Source organism: Meleagris gallopavo, chromosome 8, assembly GCF_905368555.1.
Source record: "Meleagris gallopavo chromosome 8, MGAL_WU_HG_1.1, whole genome shotgun sequence".
Classification (NCBI taxonomy): domain Eukaryota; kingdom Metazoa; phylum Chordata; class Aves; order Galliformes; family Phasianidae; genus Meleagris; species Meleagris gallopavo.
The window spans coordinates 1,300,184-1,324,280 of NC_139411.1; the positions used below are offsets into that span (position 1 = coordinate 1,300,184).

Here is a 24,097-nt window from a genome sequence, read left to right on the forward strand (position 1 = left end):
GATGCTCAGAGGGCTGGAGGACCTCTCTCCTGTGAAGAGAGGCTCAGGAAAGGAAACCTTTTCTCTCAGGAGAAGATGTGGCTCTGAGGAGACCCACTGCTGCCTCCCAGTACCTAAAGGGGGCTTACAAGAAAGCTGAAGAGGGACTTTTCAAAGGAACATGCTGTGATAGAAAAAGGGATAAGGGCTTTAAAAATCAAAGAAGGTAGATTTAGATTAGAAATAAGAAAAAAGTCTTCAGTATGAGAGTGGCAAGGCACTGGAACAGGTTGTGCAGAGAAGTTGTGGATGCACCATTCCTGGAGGTGCTCAAGGCTAGTATAGGGGGCTTCAAGCAACCACATCTAGTCAAAGGTGGCTCATGATTTTAAGGTCCCTTCAAATCCAAGTTATTCTGTGATTCTTATATGTTCCTCAGACACACAATTTAACCATAATTACCAAGTCACTTAAAACAAGTAATTGATTTGTAGACACATACTGAGATATTGTTCTTTTTCTTCCTTTTAAAACAATAGACCTGTCTTGTAAATCTACAGACAATAGATATTTAAAGCATTTTGAAAAACATTGGTGCAATATACTGCAGGTTAAGTACTATACTACAGTACTATATACTGCTATATAGACAGACACAGTTCAAGTTGGAAGATAAGAGCTATCAAACAATCTGGCAATTTGAAGTTTCAGTGTTAAACAGACAGATTTCTACACATACATTTTTAAAATGTTTGAACTTGAGCACATATACCTATATTCATCTTTTTCTTTAGAGCATGAGAAAAACTTTCAAATTCAACCATCCTTCATTTTACATCAAGAAATGACTCCCATACAAATCATACTTTCAATCTACTTGAGCTTCATTCCCCATAAAGTTGGAGATTGGCTTTACTGCACAATCTGACCATAAAACCTTGCCCTTTCTTAGCACAAAATAACAACCAAAAAATGATGAGTGGTCAGGAAAAGAAATAACTCTGGGAGATCAAGTTCACAGTGGTCACTGTCAGGCATTTTGGGCCAACAATACTGAGCTTGAATTTTCAGACTGTAGAACCAATTCCAAGATATGAGCTGAGAGCACAGAAAAACTCTTTTCCTCAATATTTTTAGGAAACTAGCATTGTCTGCCTTACTAGTGCAGAATTACTACCACTGAGGGCTGATTATATTAAAATAATTTATACTTTAATACACTTCTAAAGTATTACATTTTTCAGAATATACATATCCTATTCATATAATTTATTTCTAAATGTAACAAATTTGAAATAGAGAAACTCAGATAAGTATAAAAGAGACAGATGGGTCCTAACTAAATAAATTTGAAGTCTAAGTGAGAAAGCAGCCAGGGAATCTCATTTCTCTTCTTCAGAAACAGAGACATCTGAGCCTGGGAACAAAACCTAATACAAAATCAGGAAATAAAATCATATCTCTTGAGTCCCAGCCTGGTGCTCGATTACAGAAATACTTGTCTTTTCCTGCAGATTGTGGCAGGCTGTGAACAGTTTGCATTAGGAAGTACTGGACACCAAGATTAGTCCAGATGAGAAAGCCAGAAAAAAAAAAAAAAACAGTTTAGAAACAAGAATTACCTTATCAGGAAAATGTACTGAATAATTCACCAAGATTTTTTTCTAGCTCTACTGCTCAGACCAACTATTTATAAAGGTACAGAATATTGTCGTGGTTTTTGTCTAAATCAACTCTGTAGTCACTCAACAAGGCAACGTTACTTGCAATTCTCTTAACATGTCTATGGAAGAGCATCTCTTACTGAGGTCTCCCGAAGCTACAGCTATACTGCTTTAAGATCAGTGAATAGGTTTCTGCATATTACCACTTATACCAGGCAAATGCAAAATCAAGTGTGCTAAATTTGCAGCACAAAGAGATAACAATGCAAACTTTGAAACCTACAACCTGAAACAGCAGCAACATAAAATTGCACTTATAAACACAAATGCATACACACAATCAAAAATGATCAAATATGACCAAATCATCTTACTATTTATTTGTATTTATTCAGTAAACTGCATAAAAGCTATGTAAGAATGAAACAACGTCCCAGAGAGCAACTCAAGTGTCTCACCTGCAAGAACAGCTAGTCTCTACCAGCAATACTGCCAATCTCACACACACACACTGAGCTGGAGGTCAACCATGGGCTGGGCTGTACACAACAGGATGCCCTTTGAGCCTGCCTTAAGAAATCCTCAGTGTATGCAGCATATTGTTACTGCCACGGCCAAGCGCTGCCAGAGAACGTGAACATCAGTGACATTAGACAAGAGCGAAAGGCTATCGGGAAAGGAACCTGGGAGAGGGATCCCACTGCAGGCAACACTTATACTAAACTAGGGATCAGCTTGCGTTACTTCAGGCTTCCACGCTGTGATTGAGGCTTAAAGCAAATGGAACTGCAGAAATCTCCACCTTTCATCGCCTCTGCTGATCAGGATGGAGGAGCAGAATCACAGTTTTTTTAATGAGTTGGGTTTTATCTAGCTTCATTTTCAAACACGCTTGCAATTAAAGGGCTTTAAAAATAGCAATAATCAGAGCAAACAGGATATCGTTGGAGTCTGTTCCATCCTCTGAGCTCACTCATTATTGTTTTAACAGCTACAACACCCTTGACAATTCCTATTTGTGATCCATCTCCCTGGTTTTCAGGGGAGGAGTTCGAAGGCCCATCAGGGCTCGATACAGTGTCAGGCCTCCCAGCTGTGCTGTTATTTCCCCACACCTGCCCACTCAGCCCTGCCAAACAAGGAGCACCAGTAATCCCCCTTGCCTTTATAGCACAGGGAATATTACAAGCTCCGTCAAGTGCAAATTGAGGAAATTGAAAGATCACTGATTTATAATTTCAGAAGCACAGAAGGGCTTTCAAAGTATGCTAAAAAGTCACTTTCTCAAAACAGCCTGCTATTTCAATGAACAGCCTTGTTTCTATAAGGTTTGGCTTCCCACCACAGCTCTCCCACTTGGAAGCTACAGATCTCTGCAATCGCAAATTACTTGATTTCCTCACTAGCTGAAAAGCTTTGTAGTCAGTTAAATATCTTTTGACCTTCTCTTTAAAAGTATTCTTTCTCTCACTCTGCATTAGAAGAATGCTCCTGAACCTCATCCTGCATTTGAAATAGACTGCGTGAGCATTCACTGCTGACATCAAGCTGATCGGTCTGATCTGCCTTTGTTGGTCAGAGATAAATGCAGTTTGTGGGGTTACTTTTGCTGTTGTTGTTCTTTGGGAATACAGATATGTGGCATACTCTAGACTGAGCACTATGTGTTTCCTATAAGATTTTAGCCCTTGGCTTTCTGAAAAAACAATTGTTACATCTTTAAGACAGAGGCTTGCATTTTCATAGTCAGCAGAGTACGCAAGGTTGTGCTCAGAGTTTTATGAGGTACCAGACATATAGTAGAAACACATTGATAAAGATAGAGGTGAGGATATTAAGCTACCAGTTTCTTGAGCTTACCCACTGTAAGTATCTTACGAATACCTTTTTTAAAATCAATCGCAGCATTTCCCTTCTTTTTAAGGAGAAAAGACAATCCATGTTTCTATGAATGCTTCTGTAAGACTTATAAAATGACAGAATGCACTTTCCTGAATACTAACGTCTGTAGATCCATAAAAATACGTATAGAATAACTAGGTGGTATAACACAATAGAAAGCACAGCAACAACAGCAGAGCAGCAAGGTCCCAAGCTACAGCAAGTGAGAATTTGCTCAAACACAACAACTACAGGCTATCAGAAAGAAGCTGCTTACTTTCAGAAGGCCTCAGGTAGGCAGAGTTCTCCAGCAAGAAACCCTCACCTCCACTGCCAACCCTTAAATGAGGTCTGTAAGGGGTGGATCCTGGCTCCAGCCCTTCCAGTCACTCAGCTGCATTGCGTGCACCTGAGCTCCCCTGGGTTGGTCCTGCCTTCCCACCAGGTGCTCCATCACTGCTTCAGGCCATGACTTAGCATTTCCACTACAGGTGGTAATGATGAAAACAATGAAAGTAACATAAAACCCACAATAAACTGCAGATGTACTACAATTAATTATGTGGTCCACCCCTGCTAGCAGTCATAGGGCCATGAACCCATCTCTTCTAAGAATACATTCTGAGAGCTCCGTTGCTTCAAACTAATCTTTGAGACAGTAACAAAATGGGGAAAAACTCTAAACTTCTCAAGCAGCCCACCAGCATTTCACTTAATACACTGTCCGATTCCGACAGTGAGTTGTGTGCCTTCCTATTTGAAGGAGGATTTGCAAGGGGAGCAAGAAAATTCAGCTGGTTTACGTTAATTTATCAGCAAGGGTTGCAGGATCTCAACATTGCTGAAAAATGAGCCTTCATGGCTCTCCAGCTGCTTTCTGATCATATAACAAACCCAATCTTATGTTTATGGAATTACAGCCTGTTGCCATGGAAATAATTATGCTGCAATATACCCCTGCAGGATTAAATAAAGGAAGAGTGACTGCAAGAGAGCAAACATAAAGCGAGGAAACAGTTACCCAAATCAGAATCCGGTAATTAACAAATGTGGCAAAAATATCTATGCATAACACTCAAAGGTAAATGGTTTTGCAATATCAGATAATAAAGGTTTGAACACTGCAAACAAACAAAAAATAAAATAGCACTTACTTGATCTCTATCCAGTATGCCCCAAATATTTTCTTGGCCCCTTGGGCAAAGCACACTAATGCCTATTAATTTTATGCTTTGCCCACTTTTAACTGTGAAGTAACATTCAGAGCTTATTCTTAAAGACGTTGCTGTAACTCTATGAATTACAGTTTAGCAGCAAGCTCAAGTCTATCCATTTTTATGTCCCTTTCATTGGAAATGGTATAAAAGTGCAGATGCATATGAGATCAGAGAGGAAGCTTATGAACTCATTTGCATCAATAGCATTCATTTATTTTCCGTTCATTAAAAAAAAAAAAAAAGAAAAAAGCACTATAATTTCTGATTCCCAATCCCAATTATCTTTTATACACAGTAAAAGTTATATGCAAAGCTTATTTCTTACTAAGAGCTATCACAAAGCCCCCAAGTTTACATGCTACTACAGAATAAATTAAAGCAAGTCTGCATGGCTACTTCAAGGGCTGATGGAAAGTCATTGGTATCCCACTACAGCGAGATTTTCCATCATCACGGCACAGAAGTGCATCGGGAGGTTAACGAACCATCATCAGTGTCTGACTAAACCCATCACTCACTTGAACTCATCAAGTTTTCCTATCTTTTCCAAATCCTGCCTTCAAAACCCAGTGCTTCTATTGAAAACAGGGACAAATTGCAAGAAAATATAGAATTAGCTTGGGCAAACCTCACTCTCTCCTTGGCTGCAGTGCTGCTCTATTTCCATATCAAGTATTTATGAGCTTGCAACCAGTCACAACCTCATATCATTACCAGAGCACAGCTATGTACAAGAAGGCCTGTCTACCACCGCTGTGTCCCAGCGGGCTCAGCAGCACCGTGCAGCAAAGGAACACAGAACTTGTCTCTCTGCCAGTGACTCGATTAACCCAGTAGCCTCTCAGAACACACATGCAAGAGAGACCTTGGTTGAAATAAGACCTAGATAGCTAGCAATATTCTGCTCTCATGTTTTCTGCAAAACAGCGAAGTCAGCTGCAGGGCAGAGGATGAGACTAAAAAGCACAGACTTAAGGGCTAATCCAAGGAGGGCAGAGAAGTCCCTCTGGATTTGTTCCATCTGGTACATATCCAGGTCACATGGTGGTCAGAGACGTTTGCTCTTCTCAAGCTGGGGCTAGAAACATTTAGAAGCCACTGTTTAAGCATAGCTCAGTACAGAGCCACACTCGGCATGAACCCTGAGCAGCTGAGATCTGCCTCAAGGTATCTAATACTAACAACACTGCACCGCATCACAGCCTGCTATATACATGTTGTGAATGCTACATCAAAGCTTTCCAACAATTTTGAATTAGTTGGCTCAAATCCCTAATAAAAATTATTGGAATGTTTTCATTACATTTTCAGTCCTCTCTGAATTCAAAATAATTCAAAAATAATAATTCAAAATAAATATGAGACTTGACAGAATTCAAGACCACATAAAGCCAGAACCATCAGAAATACTCAAGTCTGATAGTTTTGGTTAGACCCGTATCCAGTGATACAGGGAACAAGACAATGAATGCTGCCAGGAGCATGCCTCTGTAGTGTTAGCCAAGCCTTAACTAAGCATTACCAGGACGTGGAGAAGATTTACTACAAATGAGGATTTACTACAAATGAGGAATGCATTCCTGAGTTCAGAAATGTAGAGGAGTGTCACTGTGTACATCCGCACACCCTTAAATGCAAACACTGAAACATGTACTTGCTGGTCTTCACCTGCAACAGTGATCTATCCTCTAACTATCCATTTGTGACATTTGAAATACTTGCTTTCAAATTGCTTCATCCATTCTCCAATGATTTTCCAACACAAATGTCATTTAGATGGAGAAATTATTTTCTAGCCATGCTGTGATAAACCTACCTAATTTTCTCCCAGCTACGCTTGTTAAAGACAGGTAAATAACAGAGTTTACAAATAGCTCCTGTCTGAACATCCTGAGCTGCAGTTCACAATGAGTAAATGTCAGCATAAGTAGCAGCAGTCCCGCATTGTCTTACCTCCCATATGGCTGCTCTTCAGCTTCCTAGAGCTCAATAGGCTTTGAAATCTCATTTTAGGTATTCTGACAGCTTTGGATAGCACAAGAGTCAAAATCCAAACTGGCAGCATTCTTCACTTAGTCCCAACTCCACTATACTGGTTAAAGGGCTCTTGCCTAATGACGTAAATGCACTTCATTGCAAATTGCAAAGCTGCCTGTCAGTCTGCTGAGAAAATCCCAAAGGAATCCTGAATTTTTGAAGAAGCTTCTCTTAGCGGTATTAGCACGAGAAAAGGCAACCTGTTTTTATTACAATGAAGAAATATCCCTGAAAGATCAGCAGAGAAATAATTTATAAATAGAGGACAACCTCTAAATTCCAATAACTCTGTTCTTCCTTTTTCAAGTTCTTTCGGTACAAGCCATCAGTCATAATAAAAGCTACAAAATACTTTCTTTAACTTTGAGTAAACTCATTAAATACTGGTGTTTTGGGAGGACCCGAAGCAATGCTCAAATTCTACAAATACATTCTAGGGAAAGTACAAACACAGGCTTGGCAGAAACAGTAAAAGCATCAGAGCAGTTCACTGTCAGCTAAAGGAAATATTTCATCCCAAAGAAATGTTGCCTTTATAGTATTCCTTTAACACATTGATTTATATTTTAAAAAGGGAGGAATTTTAAGCTGTTGAAGACCATGGAAACATTTCATTCAGGCTCAAAATGAAATACTATCTTTAACATTGGCTCAGTCTGATATAAATCTCAATTGTGACCTTTTCCTCAAGACACACGAACCAACCAACTCAAACGTAAAAGCAGGTATGATTTAGCTGTTACTGACGAAGGCTAATATTATTTTCTGCAGACTGAGACTGATTTCATGTAGAATGCTATACTGTTTTTATTGCTAAACTCTCTCAACAACTTACATCAAGCTTCGTGGCATTTAACAGGACATCTAAGACAATCTCTGTTCTTTGGTTTCCCTATAAAAAAGAAAAATCACTGTAGGCCTTGGGAATTTGCTAGTTAGTTTCCACACCAACTGAAAAGTTATCACACTGAGCAGCATTCCCTAAACCTGTGGGTGGTTTTAACTCAAGAACAAAGATAATCTTCTTCTTTGACCTATGCGTGCCACTTTTTTCTTCCCCAATGCTGGGCTCATGGTTTCTGCAAAACAACATATCTTGCCTTGTATGGCAAGGCAGTTACACAGTGCAGCTTGCTTTGCTTCAAACCAGGATTTCCAAGAAAGAGCTGACGTGGATGACACCCGGGCAAATCAGAGTGGAGTGGCTTCAGCAGCCTGCAGCAGACAAAGCATCTCCTGTAAGCCCTTCTCCAGCAAGTTCTGAGTCCTGCTCTTACAGAGCAGAAACCTTCTTAGGTTTGTGTAACCACTCTTCACTTCACATCAACACTCTCATTTTCACAGATATCTTGCTGATGTAGTTGCCAAGCCAACCTCAGTCTTATTTGAAAAGTCATGGCTGCAAAGCAAAGTCCCTGGTACCATTACTTCCATTTTAAAAAAAGAGAGAAAGGAAAAACCAGGGAACTACAGGCTGGTGAGCCTCATCTCCAAGCCTGGGAAGATTATGGAGCTGAACTTCCTGGAAGAGACATTAAGATAATGCAATATAATCGAAACTGCATTCACTATCATTGCAAAATTTTGAGAAATGCACCCCTTTTGATTTGCTGTTCGTTTTGCAGAGTAATAAAAGGTGAGCTCTTGAACTGGAGGAGAATTGTACCAGTTGTTGCATAGGACTGTAGCTCAAGCCTAAGCACTTTCTGGAACACTTTTAAAGAAATGCTTATTATTACCAATTCCTTTTGCACTATCTCACCTTACTGCCTCCCAAAGAGGCAGGGTATGGGTTTCATAAGTAAATATTCTATCGATGAGAAAAGTGGAAGAACCATTAGATTAGAAACATTAGATAATAAAAGTTAAGATATATTTTCAGTGGAACCAAATGCCTGACTTCCTCAACTTAATTCCAATAGTTCTCTCTCAAAAACTTCGGTAAGATCAGTTCTCCAGTACAGTTCTGTTGGATGTGGTATGCTTTTATCTTTAGTCAAACCAAAAGGATAACTCAAATTGTTAATTTAAGAAGGTACGTAGGTCACTCCAAAGGTAATGCCTCCTATTCATTTCCATGGAAACTACAATAGATACACAGAGCAGAGTAAGGCTATTTGAGAGAGCACATTCTCAGCTACACAACACTATTTTCAACACCATCACTAGTTATGCATTTTCACCAGCAATGAACAAAAGCCTGTATGTCACACTTGTAAAAATCCACACCAGCCAAGTGACACACTGTTTCACAGCTGTTATGGCATTGTTGCTAGGAAAACATTCCCCATGCAGTCCATCTTTCATTAGCCCAGACAGATTGAACTCACGGAGGCACCAAATCCTGACAACACGGCAGGCATGATAGTACAGTTCAGCCAAAATTGGCAGAGTGCTCCACAGTCTGCAAACCACTATAGGGCCTGGCATTATCACATTGCAAGAGAAAGATCATCCTCTATTCTTGCTACATACTGGAAATAGAAGCCTTCAGCTTAGTCAGGGTCACAGTGTAGTAGTCAGAATTGGTGGTTTGTGTGGGTTTCAGGAAATCCAGAGGAATCACCCCTTTTCTATCCCAAATGATACACATAACTTTACACACTGAGGGCTGTGTCTTGAACTTCTTCAGCAGGGAACCCATGTAGCCACTCCACGTACTGCTGTTTTGACAGTGGCTTATAGTAGTAACACCATATCTCATCATCTCTTATGACATAATTCAGGCAACTGCCATCTGCAACTTCCTATTAGTTCAATAGGTCCTCACAGATATCATACAGTGTTCTTTCTCTTCCTATGTATTGCCGCCATGGTTTCCAACGCTTTGAAGCCAGTATTCCACTCCATCCATAGTTCCCTTGTCATAATCTATCAATTCACACGGACGAGCTGATCAAGACCTCTTCATTTGGTGGTGTGACAGCTGTGTATGAAATGTGGCTTGTCTTTCACATCACTGTAACACTGCTGAAAAGCATGACCCACTGCTTCACTGTACTCACATCCATTGTTTGGTCTCCATAAGTGTTCAGCAGGTGACAACTAATGTCAACAGCTGGAATTTTTTTTTCCACACAGAGGAATTCAATGACACATCTCTGCCGCGTGTGCCCTTCCATGTCAGACACCATTCTGTCCAACTGCCCCTCTGTTGCCATCTGTCTCATGGCAACAACACGTAACGGGTATCGGTGGGAAGGTTCAACACCTGATGCCACATTATGAACATCTGCCTCTGACATTGTGGGACAACATAGTAAAATACGAGGCACTACTTTCAGAGCAGTCTTTGTAAAATGTGAAATAGAAAGGTGTTGATGTGACATTTTACTCTATGCGAATGTGAACATTTTTGTCAGTACAAACACAATCTACAAGTTACTGTGTTGCTCCTCTCCTCCTCCTCTAATTCTTTATAAATCAGGAAATTAATTACCCAGAAAATAGTCTCCTGTAGTAGGAAGCTGAACAGGTTTAATGCATAGTTTATATATGGAAATTTAGATGTCAACACTGTGACAAATCATCACATAAATATTTTTGCAGCTAGAGTTTGCAGCATCCATCTTTCCCAAAGAATGAGCATAATGCAGATTATCTCAATGATAAACGGCTGTTGTGGTTTAAGGATCTGAAAGACATTTTTAATATTTTTTTCCAGCTACAAATCAATCGAGATGAACGAAGTTATTGTGCTATATGAGAGAAGTGATCCTGATGCCATCTTTCTTAGAGGAGAGATATTCACTGTAAGAGCAGTAAGACGAAGAAAACAGCAATTAAACAGAATTTGGTTTCCCAACTTCTACCTTGCCAAACTCGCTACTGCTAAATAGACTGTTCTTAATGTTCCCCCCCTTACTTCTAGACTACCGTTGTTACCTACCCTGGAGTCATTTTACAAAGGCCCTAGCTTCAAGTGAGTCTTGAAAACTAATTTTGCTTTGAAATACATTTCTTTAGTCATAGTGTTTGAATTGCCAAGTATCTGATTGGATATACGAAGTACTTTGTAAGGTTCGGCTGCTCTAAACTTTTTAAGAAGTCTGACAATTGAATCCAATAATGTATCTGCATTGAGATGCTCAAAGCAAAGCCTTCTACTATGGCTAAGAGTTAACAGGAGCAACACTTTACATAGTGACTGCAGCTGTAATCAGCTACCCAGGATTATTAGTGATTTTGAATGTTCAGACTTGAATTGATTTAAAGACTGGATGAGATCTTTAGCATTTCACAGGGAGTGTTTGACACATCTCTGTGACATCTCCTTGCTGAGTGAGGAATGGCTGCAATTACATTTTCATGAGAAAATTGTTTTCTATCACGTGTCCACTAGATGAGGAAAGAGTTGGAAGCCACTTACCCAAAAAGGACAACAAGGAAATATTTCTATTTATTCTAAACCACTCGAACCCAAGATCAAACACTCGGTAATGACCAAGTGGAAAAATTTCTTTCTTTTTTTTCCCCACCATTTCACTTGCTTTCTAAGCCAACACACATTCAGCACTCAGACTGAGGATGGAGCTCTGCAACTTCACTACATATTCCATGAAAACACATCTTCGTGGTTCTTTTTCCACAATTTCTCTGTTTTTGTCCTATTTCCTATCATCGATTTGAAACTGTATAGTTGGACATCTAAACTCACATGGTGTTACTGTTCTTACATAACATCTTATTCATAGTCAACCCCTCCCAAGCAGCTCCAATTCACAAATCTATGTTCTGATCCAGTTACATGTAAACAATTAGTGCCAAGTTAAGAAACCTCAACAGCACAGGTAAGCCTGCCTTCTGCTTGACTGAGGAGCAAGGGATGGCAGGCAAAGAAAAAAGCCTCAGCAGTGGGAGACCTGGTAATCTCCAGTTACCACTGAGAAAATGGGAGCGGTGATTTCTGTCTGAAAGAGTTACTTTGAAACAAATCCCCTTGCTCCCACGCTAAACTACTCCCTGGAGAAAGAATAGCCTTGAGAGACAAAGAGCAGGAACGGTGTTTTTGCTGCCCAAGCCTGTTTTGCCTATGGGGACAGCTGGCAAGCTTCCTTGTAATCTGTTTCAGAAATGCTGTATCACAGCCAGTTGCATGCCCATCTCCCCCAGCTCCAGAGCAAGCATAGGAGGAGGATACAAGCTTACTTTGTTTGCGCCTTGCTGTTTTTGTCAGCATAGCCTCCTCCATTCGTGCTTTTTCTTCCCTCTCCTTCCAGCGCCTCAGCTGCTCTTCTCTCATCTTGTAGAACAAGATTTGCTTTTGCTCTTCATTCAGCTCTGCCAGGAGCTCAGGGTCGATATACATATCACGCAAAATTTGCTGCAGCATCACTACTCCAAAAGCGAAGAGAGAAACTTGCTCCCAACTACCTTCAGTACAGCGAGGAGATCCCACCTACAGCACTCCAGAAAGCAAACTGCAGCAAAGAAATTCTCCTTCATCTGCCAGCCCAGCACAGGCTCGATTCTTCTTCCTCTGTCCCTCTTCTTGCAGGCATATTCTGCTCCTCTTCTCTTACAGTGACAGAATTCTCTGCTTATCTCATCCACCAAAGGTAGTGACGGGTGTCGAGTGAAACGAGGGGGGAGGAATGTAGAATGATGAGGAAATAAATGAAAAGACCAAAAGAAATAATAAGACCCTTCAGTGTTCCTGACTGCAAACAGGTAAAAATAAGGGATTCTTGACTGCACCCATCATTTTTGCTCCCTTGAGTAGAAGGAAATTCAATATAATGCAAGTCTGAGACTTTTGGCTGAAGTGATAATACACTCCCAAGGGTGCTGGTGTTGCCCTGGGGGTTTTAAGTGATGTCATGGTTTAAGGTATCACCTACTCCAACAATATCTATGTCACTTTGGGAACTGATCTCTTCTGATAAGAGAGGAGAAATGAGTTTGCATATTATTTCACAGTGTAACCTGTTAACTGCTCTCCACGGGTAGGTCATATCAGCTCATATTTACCTGGTGCTGACAAATATGGTCATGCAAGTGATTAAAATGTCTTTAAAATTAAAAGCAGATGTAAGAAAAGCCGCAAGAATCTTGTTATCACTTTATAAATAGTAAATTAATATTAATTAAACAAGAGGTAGTTCTCAGCAGTTCATGTGGACCACGCGCATCCTGCTGGCAATTCACTTTCTGCTTTGTGACTGCAGAAACATATAATGCTGCTCTTCAAGCAAATTGTGACCTTATGCTATTCAGAGTTTTTACCATAGTCTGGAAAATAAAATTTCAGCAGCAGGGCCAAGAGCCACTAAATTAGATGAGAACAGTAAACACTGAATTCCACATCCAGCTTTCCCTGGGCACTCCTCCAAGGAGCAGCAGCACGCCATGAGGAGGGGACACTGTCCAAGAAGAGAAAAGATGGGGCCATCCTGAGTTTTAACAAAATGAAGAACACACCTCAGGCTGTAGCATCCCATTGCATGATACTTGCACAACCTATCTCTTTTAGGGTCGACCACTAGAAGGTAGACTGTACAGGGAAGACTCACACTGTGTTGCCAGAGGGATAGGAGTGCCACTCCTGTGGCATTCAGAACAGGGCAATGGAACTGCCGTGGAGCAGAACTGCAGAGCAGACATCTTACTTTTCCACTCCCTGTCATTAACAATTTTCAGAAGCAAGATACCTACTTTGCAGTAGCACTAGATTGCCTGCAAGGGAAGAGGAACACCGATGATCCATCCACCATCCACCTGTATCGTTTTTCAAATTAGATATTAATTGCTAATATGCTTAACCCCATCCCTCACCTGCAATGGTTCCTTACTGGCGTGCACAACAGGTGACAAGAAGATGCCTGCTCACTTAATGAATTAGTATTGAGTTACTAATTATTTCTGGTGCTTGCCCTCACTCAAACCTGAAATGAAAAGTTCTAAAGCTTAAGGTCTTCTCAACAATGCTACAAAGACTCAGGGCAGAGACACCACAAAATGATGCATTCCTCCTGCACAGAGAAACAAACCAGGGAAACTCACATGCAGGTGCCTCCCTGGAGAGTTGCCTCTCTGTTTCCTCCTTTCCCTACTCCTGAGGGTTCTTCCCTGTTTTCCTTGCTCCAGGAAATAAATGGAAGGATTAGAAGACAAGAACACAAACTCACCAGTCTCAATACAACCTACTGACCACCCGTATTGTCAGTGGCCTTTCTTCCCCTGTTAATGCAGGTAATTACCAATTACAGTGGCAGCTGTCTATGTTGCAAAACCGAGCAACACCTATCTTAGTGACATTCATATGCAGACACACAAAGTTAAAACAAACCCTCAAGGAATTTTGAGTTTACTTAGAAAAAAATTGTGTACCAGCTCCATTTGCCTTTTACAACACTATCCTTTAACTGCATGATACGTTACATTCTTCCTCGAGAAGAAAATAGCTTTATATATGTCTTAAGCTCTTACATGGCTTTCATTGTCCTCATATTCAAAAACTTACACTGTTTTTGTGTTTACTCATGTTAAGCTCCTTTGAAGTAAACAAAATATCACAATTTAAGCAGAAAATACTTCTCACTTAAATTAAATTTCAAGTTAACAGACTCTATCACATGGAAGCACAAATCTAAAGATTCTCCTTGAACAACGCCTTCAGATGTTTGCTCTGAACAGAGTCCAGTTCACTCTGCACTTCAGGTTATCTCTTATGCGCAGGTTTTGTCTCATAAAACAACATGCTTCAATTTTATTTGGCTTTTGTTTGTTTGTACATTTTTGTTTTCCTTAAAGAAATAGAATTTGGCAAGAAAATACCTAGAGAAAGAAACACTTTGCTTCTATTTGTTTCTTCTATTTTTCTTGGTCAGGTATAGAAAGAGGAGAGCCTGGGGGATTTGGCCTTCCTTTCTCTGCTTTTATTCAATTATACTGAAACCGTGGCTTCGCATTTTGGCACTAATTGAAAAAGACTCGCTTTTGTAAAGGCTTCAGGGCAAGCAATTTTGCTGTTCTAACCACTTGTCATCTTTCCAATTTTATTTTACTTGACTTTGCAGAACAAAAATCAAATTGTGATCACAAGCTATCACAGTGCAAGGAACAAACTCTTCATCAAGGATTACGTACGCTTAAGCATGATAAGAAGCAAGTGCTGTTTCTGAACAGCATTCAGCTACAGAAGTAGCTCAAGACGGAGATTCGAGATGCAAAACAGCGTACAACAAATTTTCTGCAGCTACTGGTAATGTTCAATGATCAATCACACAACAAAAACAGCAAAAACAAGGAGATGAAATACCTACTTCATGAATAACCCACTAACTGAAGATTATTAACTCAAAACATATGAGAACACTAACACACTAACCAAATAAGAATGGAATTAGTTTATTAATTTGTGGGTTGGTTTTGTTGGTTTTTTTTAAGTTCACATGTGGAAGTGATATTTTATAAGTACAGAAATTAAACCACTAAACTTCCTCTAGTTTAATCTGACTTCTATCGCCCTAGGTAAGAGGGTGAAAACGAAGCAAAGCTGCCTTGTTGCCTGCATCTTACTGATCATCCTGTCTTAGTAGAACATCCTTAGTAGAAGAGAAGATTTTTAAGCAATACCCTTTCCAGAAATTCTCTTTCTTCATTGGAATCATTTTAGACATTAATGTTCTCCTCACACTAAGCCTTTGATGATCATTAAAAGTAGACTTTTCACAGACTACTCAACAACATCTAAGAGAGATGTCTGACTATTCAAGTGATGCAAGGGTTGCTTCTCTCTTGACTACCTCAGTGAACCTGTTGGCAGTATGTGAGACATTCACCTATGCAAACCTAAAATTGAATTTTTAACCTAGTACATACTGATCTTGTTATACAGTTTAACACATCTTAAATAATCCAAATTGGTAAAACAAAGCCTCAATTGTCAGTAAGAAATCACCATGTGTTCTTACCATAGAATGGCCTGGGTTGAAAAGGACCATAGCAATCATCTAGTTTCAACCCTCTGCTATGTGCAGGTCACCGATCAGCAGCCCAGGCTGCCCAGAGCCACATCAAGCCTGGCCTTGAATGCCTCCAGGGATGGGGCAGCCACAGCCTCCTTAGACAACCTGTTCCAGTGCTTCACCATCCTCTGGCTGAAAAAACTCCTCATATCCAACCTAAACCTCCTCTGTCTCAGTTTAAAACCATTCCCCTTGTTCCACTATCCACCTTCACAAACAGCCGTTTCCCCTCCTGTTTACACGCTCCCCTCAAGTACTGGAAGGCCACAATGAGGTCTCCCCAGACCCTTTCTTCTCCACACTAAACAAGCCCAGTTCCCTCAACCTAAACAAGCCCATTTCCCTCAACCTTTTCTTCTGGCTTCTGAGAAAATATAAAAACCTTACAAGGGCTGAAACTCAAAAGGCAACCTTGAGGAGACACAAATGCAGTATTAAAAACCTCTCCCTTTTCCAGGATTAGTTCACAGTTAGAAATAGCTTGGCTCAGCAGATTCAGACAATTCAAAGGAAGAAGACTATTCAGAGAAAACATGAAATGAAACTTCCTACTGACAAACAAAATTTCTCTTTCCTTCCTTTCTCAGACCTGATTACAATGTAGATGAATTAATGACTGGCAAGAGCAGAGAGAACTGAAGAAAGGATGACTGACTGTGGGCATTCTTCATCGCCCCAGTCTTTCTGAGAAGTTTATATGGACAATGATTCCTCCATTACCCTTTCTCCTTGGTTACCCCTACTGCAACACTCCAAACTAAGCTAAAATAATTACACAAGGATTACATCTCAAGAGCATATGAACAAAATAGAAGATAACAATCAGTGCAGTTCCTTGCTGGCCAGTTGTTACCCTACTATAACTTCCATACAACTTGATGCTCTAATTAGTACTAGTCCAGAAAGGAGCTCAGAGCTGTTTAAAATTTAAGAATGGAGATTTCTTTAATCTTTAACAGCATCTTGTGGGACTAGACACACAGCCTCTGGTTTAGCCATCTTCCTGGCTAAACAATGTTCAGCACTGTCACTAGAATTCTCCTGCTGGGGAAGTAAGGAAGAAGAGGAAGCACAGAAAGATGTTGTAGCCCCATTTTCAAGAAAAGGGGAAAGTGTTTAATTGGCCAGGGCTTTCTCATCTCTTCATCCATTTTCTTCCAAGCACATGCATCCTTTATTCCCTGGGCTGAACAGCTCACTGGCAATGCTGATGAATGCTGAACCAGCAGAAGAGCATTTTCTTTCAGATTTTATAACACAGCTACCTAACCTACTTTAGCCATGTCATTTACATAAAAATATTCAGCTATAACCTACATACTAGGAGGAAAGATGCAGGAGTAATAAACCTCTGTCCATAAAGAAAGGAATGAAATTGTTAAAGAAAGCATAAAAAAAAAAAATGCGGCAATGAAAATGTGGCTGAACTCTGCTGTCTTAATCTTCATCTGTGTTTTGTTCCTTTTTAAACACATTTTTCTTCCCCCCCTCCCTGTCCAAGATGAAGCAGTGCACGGTATCTGTATTTTTCAAGTCCCACTGCATCAGCATCAAAATGAGAAGAGAAGAAGCTGGAACTGAATAGTGCAGGAAGGAGCTGGCTGTGACACAGGAAAGGTAAAATTACTATTTTTGTATGAGGCCTCCTAAACACGAACAAACCTGTCACTAGAAAATTAAGTACATTACAGCACTCACCATAACAAACCGGTCTTGCATTTGGTATGCACATTGCTGCCAATTAAAAATTAGAAATAAGCCATTGAGAATTATCCCTTCCCCACCTCCTCCATCAGAGATAGGATGTAACAAAATGTGCCTTTCTCCTCCAGTTCCATATTCAAGTCTGTGGCTCCCTCTAAGGGCTAAAACAAGCTGTGACTCAAGACAAACTCATAAAGCCGGCTGGAAGTCTACAGCACAATCTGCAGAGCAATCAGAATGATCAGCAGATCATTCCCCCGAAGCTGCTATTCCATTACAAAGCATCACATAGAATAAGGATGAGTGAATGTTTTCCAGGCCTTCCTTCTCCAGATCGAGCTAGCAACGGTTTTTTTTACTATGAACTCACTCTGTATGCTTATCACCTTTTGACTGGCTCAAGATTGGTATTTCTATGGGGCAATGCCATAGCCCCCTTAAAACTCCATCCTCTGCAAAAAAAATAGACAACCCCAAAGATAGATAGCACTGACAATAGGGAAAGAAGAGGGATGGAAACTAATCCAGAGAAAGCAGACTAAACCATAGATGCAGACTATAGAGTGATCTGTCATTGTACCACTTCCCTAGGGTTAATTCTGCACTCTGCAACACCACTTGGCCTTCAGAAGAAGTCACATCAGTGATTTCTGCCTAGCAGCATAGCAATCCTACCGAGCAAGATTACCTAGGCCTATCCTTTTGTGTTCTTCACTACAGCTGCTGTATGAACAATTACACTGGAGCCCAAAATGCCTCCATGGTTCAGCACAATTTATCAAAGATTTGAGAAGCTGGGTAGAAAGGGCAGCACTCCAATTTTTTTTTCACATTGATAGCTGATATATGAAATTCTGACCTATGTCACCAATGTCAGAGGTTAACACAAGTTTGTCTACTTTCTTAAGCTTAGGCTTGTTTTAACTTTAATGCTTCTATAGTAATAGACATGGACACAACCCAAACTAGAACACTGCATGTTTATGCTATTAATACACTCACAAGACCAAGATGTATCCAAGAGCTGCCAAGTCCCATCACAGTTTTTCAATTGGAGAATGAAAAATCCTCATAACAATTATTCTGAGTGAAAGCTAATAAGGTAGACTAAACAGAAAAAAGTCAAGGTTCTATGAGAGAGTCACCCTAAGAAAACACAGTCTGCTGGCCTGCAGCAACTAAGGTCCCATCCCATAAGCCTAGCACTGGAAAAACTTAACTCACAGGGTAGGGGCTAAAGAGGAAGGGAAAACACTCACACTGCAGTGAACCCAGTCAGAGCTCTCAGTGCACCACTGTCCTCTCACTTGCACTGTGCTGTCTAATTCAGTTGGTGTCTTTGCAGTTATATCTCATTTACAAAGCAGTAACTAAGCTTTTCAGGTCAGCCCCTCAGCTCTGAGCAGGGTGTACTTGGTTGGCAGACAGCAGGTCCTGCTTAGGAAGCAATTAGAGCTCAGTAAGTGTCTGCAGGGATCTGTTCTGGCCTTAAATAGACTAAAAGGCCCAAGGGCAACTGTCTCCAAGGAACCTCTTAGTTAAAAATATATGCAGAACACAGTGCCCTTTGCTCTCCTATTTACACTTTCTTGCTTATGTCAGACTCCGATGTTACACCACGCTGTATTAGATGTAGCATGTGCTTCCCCTGCATGATGCAGTTCAGCTTCGTGCTACTTAAGTACAAAATGCATCAGTCCATCTGTTTCTCAGCAGAAGCCTGTGTAGCTGAAGGAAGCCATCCGTGGCTCTTCAAAGCAGTATTGGTTGCCTTTCAACTCAGGATTGATAGGCTTTTCCCAAGACCCTGAACATCTTTTCTTTTTCTCTATTTACTTATTCACCTCTCTACGGTCTTTGTAATGAACTGCCAAACCGAGGTGGGACTTTAAGTACAGACAGCCTCCTAAAAATACTGGTTTTGTCAACTCTTCTCTTCCCTATCCCTCAGCATACACCTGGCTGCACAACAACAGGATACATTTCTTTAAGAAGGAATTTGGTATTCTCCTTCACATGAATTATTCACTTTGTGTATCTGCAAAGCCCAAGAGACCTTTGAATACCATGACCCAATTACAACATTAAATTATTCCAGAGTTTGGTACATTTTCAATGAAATCCATTACAATAAGCTACCCAAGAGATACCACATTCTAAATTATGTGAGTTTCTTCTCTCAGATATATATTAACTTTTGAAGATGTTTGCTAAATTCACCTTTTTCCATCTAACTGTAAGTGCATCAAAATGTATCATGTGAGGCCTAATTTTCTTTAATATACTCCCTGGCACAATTTATCCACATTATGTATAATGTAGCAGTCATATCATATCAACTTCTCATCATATTAGACACTGCATTATGGCAGCTAAACTGATTACTGGTATAACTGAAGGCCACCAGTAGGAGAAATTTTAATCACTTAAATGACTCATCAGCTTTACATATGTATTTTCTTGCCTTAGTGGCATCAAGCAAGTGATTTTCCTGCAGGACATAGCATTTTGATTATTTAAACCACTTCTTATTCTTTTCTTCCTTGCGGGCAATAAAATCCTACAGACTTACACAAGGCAATCTGGACAGGATTTCTTATAACCACGGGACTTTTGCTTGCAGGACTTGATCAACATTTCAGATACCACAAGCTAGCTGCCATTTGTGATGATTTCTGTTTGTTGCTTTCATAATTTTTTTTAATACATATTTCAACATAAAAAGTCAGACTACTTCTTGTTTTCAGATGTCAAATATATCCACAAGCACTTTTTCATTGTATTATTCTTTAAAAGGCCCTGTGATTTTCAGCTTCGCTTGCTGCCCGTCCCATAAGAGAGAAAATCCTCTGCCACAAGATCCCTAGCTTTCTGCTGCAGGTCATATTCAGCCCTTTCCGTGTTCTGACACTTCGATGCTGGGCAAAAGGTTTAAAAGACCAGAACCAAATTTATCTGAAAATCGTTCTCTTTTACTTTGTAGCCTTTTTAAGACCTTCTCCATTCTTGTCATGGACTGTAGGACAAAGAACAGCTCAACATTGTTGGGACCTTTTTTTTTTTTTTTTTAAATTTAATCATCTCCACAGTTTCAAGCTACAAAACCTGGATTAAGCCTGCTGAATCATTTTCACAATACAAGACTTAGCAGCTCTGGCATTCCTGCCCGTATTCCATTCGCTCGACTGAGAGAACACACGCTTCAAAGCTTTTAGCAAATTCAAGACAGATCCAAGTTTCACAATGGGGATGTGCCCCATCACTCTCTTATGAGGTAAAAAAAAAAAATAAATCTCCATTTCTCGTCATCCTCTTTTCTCTCACCATACTCTCAGTAACAACAGTTAACTCCTCAGCTTTTTCCAGCAGTGTCACTCAACGCGCTTCTTCACACTCTTATTTTTTCCTTTCTTCCAAACTTCTGTACTGGGTTCCCCGCTGCTGCTTTCTGTGCTAAGCCTCCAACCCCTTCCAACTGCTTCCTTCAGAGAAAGAGGACCAGCTCATGGAAATTCCTCCAGAACTCCTCACTGCAAAAGAGGTTTGTGCTATCCCTGAGGCATCTCACTTTTACTCTATCTCAACAGAGAGGTGAGCTTCCTCTACATTCCCCACGACTCAAAGATGCAGAGGTTATACACTGTGTTACGTAACATATACTGTACAGTACAAGTGCAAAATGACTAACCTACTCACATGATTGAGCAAGTTTTTGCTACAGAAATTCTTGCTCTGGAAAAAAACTGTCACTGTCCTATACAAGTTAGTTCCCACAAAGAGACAACGTTGGCCAAATTTTCTAGCCATTCTTGAGTGAGGCGATGGCTAGTGGTCCAGGTCCCTTCTCTCACTAAGCCATCTTAAGCCACCTACACATCTGAAGAGGATATCCTGGGATTCCCCAAAATAAGATTATATCCAATTGCCAAACAAGATTATTTCCGTGTGTTCATCTTAAAATTCTTTAAGTACCTATGTAGCTTGTCGTAGGGCAGTAAGTATGCCACCCAGGAAGGAGATAATACACTATTACTGTTCCGCATTTCTTTCCTCTCTCTCTGCTAACTGTATGGCTCCTCAGCAGTTCAAATCTCTTTCATTTTCTGCCAAGTATAGAATGACATAAGCAGCTGTCGGCCAACTTCAGACATCTGCAGGACAGTTAGCAGGTTAGCTGCTGCACTTCAGTTATAAGAATTTGCTGCTACCACGAGCATATTCCTATTTTTCAGAGCTCTCTTCTGGCTGTAATGGCTACAGCCTCCAGCTCCCAATCACACACAGTTGCCTGCAGGCACAATCCCATTACAGATGGAATGACTGGAGCTCCATGATGCCTTTTAGCACGGCTGGTTTGGCTCCTATGACATTTTCAGGAACCCAATGGCTCATAACAAATTTTACACACTATCAGTAGTTGCCATCCTACTCAACCCTGTCTTCTCTTCCAAAGGCCTCTTACCATAACTGCACAACTGAGTTGCTCAGAGATCTCCTCCATCCACAACACCTTAACTATTCTGTTCTAAACTACAAAGAAACTTATCTTTTTACCCTTCATTTTCTTTCAGTTTATTCTAATAACTCCAAAATCCAGGCCAGCATGGCAAACAATCTTATGACCATTTTCTCTGTAGCTCACTGCATATTCACAAGGCTGGCCCTCCCATAGAAAATGGTCTTACACCACCCTTGAGAGCACTTCTACCTTTCAGCTAAATCTATGAGGCAGAAGAGCTCATTCGCTCCTCAAGAGAGCACACAAGTAGATCAAATTAGCTTATGGAAGGGGAGGCATCAGAGTACTCAGTCATTCCCAAAGTCTCAAAATCGTTAGCATAAACAGCCATCTGGCTCCCAGTCTGAACTATCAAGGTAGATCTGGTCCCTCCCATTTGACGACATGTGATTTTAACATTAATACTATTGAGTTTGAACTGAGCCATCCAGTAAGTTATATCTTACTGACACAAGCAGCAACTTTGAATACATTATCCTGATGATTATCAGTCTCCTAGTGAGATTACTCATAAAGCTAAAGCCCAACTTATCAGCCAGTTTTTCATTTTTCTCCACTGACACCACAAGCAGCTCTTTGCAAACCAAATTAAGTATGATACCTGAGTGCTAGAGTGCTCCAGTAATTCCTGTGAAGTCAGTCCATTTTCTCCTATGGAATTCAAACAAGTCATAGAACTGTTATTTGTAGCCTTGGGAACAAATGTTGCATGGATAGCTGGGTGATTTTTTAACGGTCTGTGATGATCAAGATGATCTAACAGTGCCTTCTGGCTTATTTACTGTGAATCTATATACTCACTCAAGAGTCAGACAGACTGTTCCCAAATGGAGTTGTCACCGAATAGCACAAAGGAGGACTTAAACATGATAGCTGCCAGAAGGCACCACAGTAATGCAGTACACGGGCTGATCATTTTATTCAGTCTTTACTTTGATCATATAAAGTAATAATCCTTATAATCATAATAACCATTAGAGAAATGAAAACAAAGCAGCCTTCTATCCCTCCCTAGGATTTATTGGATTTGCTCGCAGCTTTGTCACCAGCAGAGTCCTTCCTTTGTTGGCCCAGCTGTTAATGAAAATACAGACAGAAGCAAGCACTTAACTTGATACAGTAAAGGCAACACTACTAAAATCAATGGGATTAGCTAGAGTGTGCAATATTAACCAGCTTTGTAGGTCACTGAAGAATTGCCATTAGACTACTCTTTGATGAAAAGCTTAGGAAAAACAAGCATACATGTGTGAGTATTACACGATATGGAGGAGAAAAGGGAAATACAGGTCAAAGTGTTATAGCTCTTCAGAAGCTGCAAGGAGCATATAACCAGCATAGCAAACTTCCAGGAGGCTCTCTGTCCTGCAGGCTGTGTACTCCATAGTCTCTATAACATCTTCAAAAATATATATATAAAGAAAAAATAATCAGCAAACAGATTGGCTCAAGGCTGAGATCCAAGACAACAACAGGATGCTGTAAACAGGTGGCTTTTTCGGCAAAGATATTCGTATATCCAGGTCTCCCTGGGCCACGATTAGCAAGTAGAGCACTAGAGCAACCTTGAGGCTTCCCTATGCTACACAGCTACTTAACTTGTCCCAACTTTGCTTCAGACCTTTCCTACAAAACTCCACACAAAGAGCTGAAGACTTGAAGACCTAGATATTGTCAATTATCCTTTATTTATTTTACTTTATTTACTTCAACCTCCTTTCGTTTTGATTCCAAACATGTTCTGAGGCTGTATTTCTTTAGCTTTTATCGTTGTTACCAAAATGTGCATTAGAACTCTTTATTTTCAGAAAATAAAATACATCATGGAGCAACATGGACAATATTTGCATTCTTTAGAAGTGATACTACAGACATTCATCACGTAGAACAGTAACTCAACAGCCTATTCAGGAGAAAATGAGCTGCAGGATGATGCAGATGTTTGATATAGGAAGTCATTTTAAAGTCAAAGCTGCATTAAAAACAGAGGGGGAAAGGAAGAGCTAACAGTATTAATAACTGAAAATGAAATTAAGGAAAAATAAGGTACCCTGGGTTAGTAAGGTGAAATCTTGTATTTTACCTTATAAAAACAATAGTCTGGAAAAGCAATGCAGAAATTCTTCT

At 40.2% G+C, this 24,097-nt stretch overlaps 1 protein-coding gene across 1 annotated transcript in view; it reads right to left on the reverse strand.

The window, feature by feature from the left end:
- Nucleotides 1-12,110, reverse strand: part of SH2D4B (SH2 domain containing 4B) — a 68,269-nt gene extending 56,159 nt beyond the window's left edge. Inside the window, exon 1 of the mRNA XM_003207781.5 lies at nt 11,927-12,110. Coding sequence (XP_003207829.2) covers nt 11,927-12,110 — 184 coding nt within the window. The remainder of the gene's footprint in view (nt 1-11,926) is intronic.
- Between the last annotated feature and the right edge of the window lie 11,987 nt (nt 12,111-24,097).